Genomic DNA, 4,017 nt, shown 5'->3' on the forward strand with positions numbered 1-4,017 from the left:
TCTTAACGTATACGTAACGCAATGTACCTAGGTTATTTAATATAAATAGTCACGTAGGTAAGAGGATTTATTAAAAAATATATTAAATAAAATATAAAAATCAATAATAATAATTTAATGCTTATTTCATTTAACTTAAACTGAAACAAAAGTACCTATAATTTGTGAAAATTAAATATCCAGAGTAATTTAATATATTGTAAATCATATCCCTATCTGCTGCACCAACACGGCATACATCCCAAGAGCGGTGAGGCCGACGACGGCGGCGTGGACAGCACGCAGAGCGAGTAGAGCCCAGGCGCTCAGTGCCAGCAGGCTACCCACGGCGTCCTCGAGAAGCGCGCGGTAGGGGCTCAGCACTAGCAGCGCCAGCACGAGTGGCGCGTGCGCACGCGGCAGGTCGGAACGCTGCGCTAGCCACACGAGCGCCGCAGCTGCTGCGTGCGCCAGCAGCGCCACATTGGACTCAGCACACGACCGCACGTAGCGCCAGTCGAACTCGGACCCGCGCGCGCCTACCCACAGCGGCACGCTGCGCGTCACTAACACCTGCGCATATAATATACAACATTTTAACACTACAACATAAAATCAAATGGAAATGTTCAATCCTACTGTGGCTGGCTGTCATTGGTGACCAGCTCATTGCCAATATACTGGCCCAATATGTTATAAACGACACATTTCTCTGCAATCTAATGGCTACACAATAGTAGCTGCGAAGAAGAATCGTAACTTTATATTTAGAATGTTAAAAGTGTAGGAGACTGTCTTCTGATAGATCAATAATTACAAGCTTAAGTTGAACATATATATCCTACTTAAGTACCTAGATGAGAATAGACAAGCTCAGGGATGCGCTATTAGATAGTCTATGCAGTGTTGCCGATCTGTGGGGAATTCCCCAAACTGCGGGGAAAGCAAAGCTGATTGGGGAATGTGTGGGGAGAGCTTCAATTCGGGGAAAATGCGGGGATTTTAAGTATGAACACAAATACGCGATATTTAACATCAAATTTCTGCTAGTCTTGATTGATTTCCCTGATAGCCTTTTATTCCGTAAGTTGACGTCAGAATAATGGTCAAGTTGCCGTCCAACTACTGCCGTATTTTGACGTCAAGTTTACAGCAGAATCTGGAGAGTAAAATTTGACGGAAACTTGCGGTGAATTTAACGTTAAGTATTATCTATTATCGCCGCCTAGTGGCAGAAATAAAAATCACATGGAATATGTCGCGACCTACCGGCAGAATTTAGCTTTCAAGTAGCTCTACCTAGCGGGAAAAAACACATTTTTTAATTTCTGTAAAAAATAAAAAAATAATGGTATTTGCTCTTCAACTTAACGAAAAATATAATTAGAAAATATAGATATTAAAAAGAACTTTACAGTGAATGTGACACTAGTGATATCTGACATACGTCAGAAATGCATTCTCACAGAGACCGAACTTTACCTACATTTTTGGTTGTTTTATTCATAGGTTTTATTTCTGTGGGGAATATGTGGGGAATTATCATTTTTCTTTCCCCAAACGTGGGGAATTTCGAGAATGCGTTTGGAGATTTTAGCAAATTACTGTCGGCAACACTGAGTCTATGTCCAGTAGTATGATGATGATCATGGGACGACTGATGAAATTCGAGTGGAGTAGGTAGATCATGGCACTTGCAACAGTTGTTGAAAATCTAAAGTCTCATATTCATATATATTTCCATGCTTTGTGTTTGTCTTATAGTAGTACTACAACTGAGTCTATGGTTCATTGGTTGAGTGTTGAGCTCGTGATCCTGGGATCCCAGGTTCTAATCCAGGTAGGGGCATATCACAAAAATCACTTTGTGATCCCTAGTTTGGTCAGGGCATTACAGGCTGATCGAAAGTAAGATGAAGCTGATCAAAACTATTGTCTCATCAACTGCTTCCTATTGTTGTTATTACTATTATTGGTGAATTTATTAAAAACCTTACATGATGCTTCCATTTTGAAATTGAATTCATTTTAGTGTCAATATATAAAAAAACACCACTAAATCTCGCATCATACCCAAACAGAACAAATATATTTACTATATTTTGTTACAATGTGGCTTGGCCCAGCAGTGGGACAATATAGGCTAACTAAGAACTAAATGTAACAAACCTCAGCACTGGCCCATCCAATGGCAGCAGTGAGAATCTTCGCATGACCCTTGCCTGGCACTGCATTCATAGCAAAGTATAGACCTAGTAAGTCTGCAAAATCCACTGTTGCTTTCAGGATTTCCTGTAATTTAAATAGTATGGTTTGCACTGTATTAGCCTCCCAAAGAGAAAAGAACTGTCAATCTCTCAGCTCATTGCAATTTGTACTTGTGAAGTTCTGACTTTGCTAAGACCCTTTGACATATTCCTTTATCCAATAGGTATCTTATTTTATCTTATCTCCACAGGCCATATTGTTTCAATATAGATTATATTATTAAATAAAAAATCACTTAAGTATGTCAGGATCGCAGCAAATGGAATTCCATAGTATTTGCTCACCCCGGAGGGAAATAGGTGTTAGTTTATATGAGTGTATGTATAATTTCCTTAAGGAAAGATATTCCTACCCTTTTTTAATATGGTCTTTCTCATTCATGCTTGTTTTGTAAGTAGGTAAGAAACTTATCCTCAAACAGACATGTCGAGGTAATATTGTGATACTAACCAAGAACACATTATATTCGCCCTCCACCTGGCTGCCGTCAGAGTCGGGGAAGAAGGTGGCGAGCAGCAGCATCTTGCAAAGCTGCGTGAAAATGTACAATCCACCCGCGTACACACATTTTGAAAAAGTTGAGTATTCAGATCTGGGAACAAAAATAACAAAAATACCATTGACACTTCTACAGGTATTGTCGATTTTCTCCAAAAGAAAGTTTTATACCTTTGGTATTGGTATTTGCGGGCCGTTTTCCGCAACTCGACGTCTGAGCGCCTATTTTGCGTGGTACAGGTTTTAAACCTTATTTTGTAATTATGCTTGTTTATTGTTTAAAAGAGCGAAGAAGAAAATTTAATGTTTCAGGAGATAGTGAGCAAAAAGATAACCTAATTGTACTACTTACATGCCAGAAAACTTATATGCCATATGATATGGCGCGTACACTAATGCTAGGCAATTGCCGAAATGGTAAAGGGTCATCTTAATTTATAATTTGTTTTTAAATAGTACAAAAATCTGTGATAATTCAATTATTGTAATCCCATTGATAATACAGTACAATAAAATAGATCATTTGCTTGCTGCATGACAGTTGTTCACTGACTGGCTTGGCCAACTGTCAAACCCAAATTCAAACGTCAATGACAATCGATATCAACAATTTAGCCAATATTCACGATAATTTATTTTTTTATAAGTTTAATTATTAAGTTTAATTTTTTTATCATAATAATATTTTCTTAGATTTCCTTGTGAGTGATTTATTCGTAGATAGTTTTATAATCGATTAAGTTGTGCAATCAAACAGCACAACACTTAAATGCGTCCCATTTCATTAAACGCAGAAAATTAAGGAAATGATGTTAAAAGCACAGGCACGCGCTAATAGCTGAACCTACCAAAGACCAAACCGTACTATGACAATAGGAAACATACTTAGAGAAAGGATAAAATATAATATTTGCTTTTGTTTGTGTAAAACTCGATCTTAAAGTCTAACTGTGGTACTGTTTCGAACCGTAAAAAGGAACATACGCACAAATTGAGATCCGTTACACGTGATGTAATACGTTTAATAACAAGTATTAAATGTATTTTTATTTCATAATCTTTTTAGTAAATATTTTTAAAAGATAGCACTAAGGTTAAATTACAAGTTTTATTTTGTTTCACAAAGAAGTCATTTTGTTCTAGTAATTTTACTTGATTATAGATTTGACTTTTAGATGACATAAGTAAAATATGATTATACGTGAAACAGAACGTTTAAAGTTTAAAGCGGGAGATGGTTATTTATTTATTTTTCTTGTTTTATTTCTAACA

General features: G+C 37.0%; 1 protein-coding gene across 1 annotated transcript; it reads right to left on the minus strand.

The window, feature by feature from the left end:
• Positions 1 to 100: 100 nt before the first annotated feature.
• LOC126368492 (transmembrane protein 147) lies at positions 101 to 3,305 on the minus strand. The gene is made up of 4 exons (XM_050012516.1): positions 3,098 to 3,305; positions 2,698 to 2,839; positions 2,149 to 2,271; positions 101 to 552 (listed from the first exon to the last, which is right to left on the minus strand). Exons 1-4 carry the CDS (start codon positions 3,172 to 3,174, stop codon positions 205 to 207), a joined length of 690 nt encoding a protein of 229 aa, XP_049868473.1. The 5' UTR covers positions 3,175 to 3,305; the 3' UTR covers positions 101 to 204.
• Positions 3,306 to 4,017: the final 712 nt, after the last annotated feature.

This window comes from Pectinophora gossypiella, chromosome 7 (genome assembly GCF_024362695.1).
Source record: "Pectinophora gossypiella chromosome 7, ilPecGoss1.1, whole genome shotgun sequence".
Lineage (NCBI taxonomy): Eukaryota > Metazoa > Arthropoda > Insecta > Lepidoptera > Gelechiidae > Pectinophora > Pectinophora gossypiella.

What these genes read in the sequence shown, in the direction of transcription:
- LOC126368492 (XM_050012516.1), bottom strand. Translation starts at nt 3,174, where the DNA reads ATGACCCTTTACCATTTCGGCAATTGCCTAGCATTAGTGTACGCGCCA. An exon ending in GCATATAAGTTTTCTGGCAT is followed by an intron (nt 2,840 to 3,097) that starts GTAAGTAGTACA and finishes TTTTGTTCCCAG; the next exon opens with ATCTGAATACTCAACTTTTT. An exon ending in TTGGATGGGCCAGTGCTGAG is followed by an intron (nt 553 to 2,148) that starts GTTTGTTACATT and finishes TTATATGCGCAG; the next exon opens with GTGTTAGTGACGCGCAGCGT.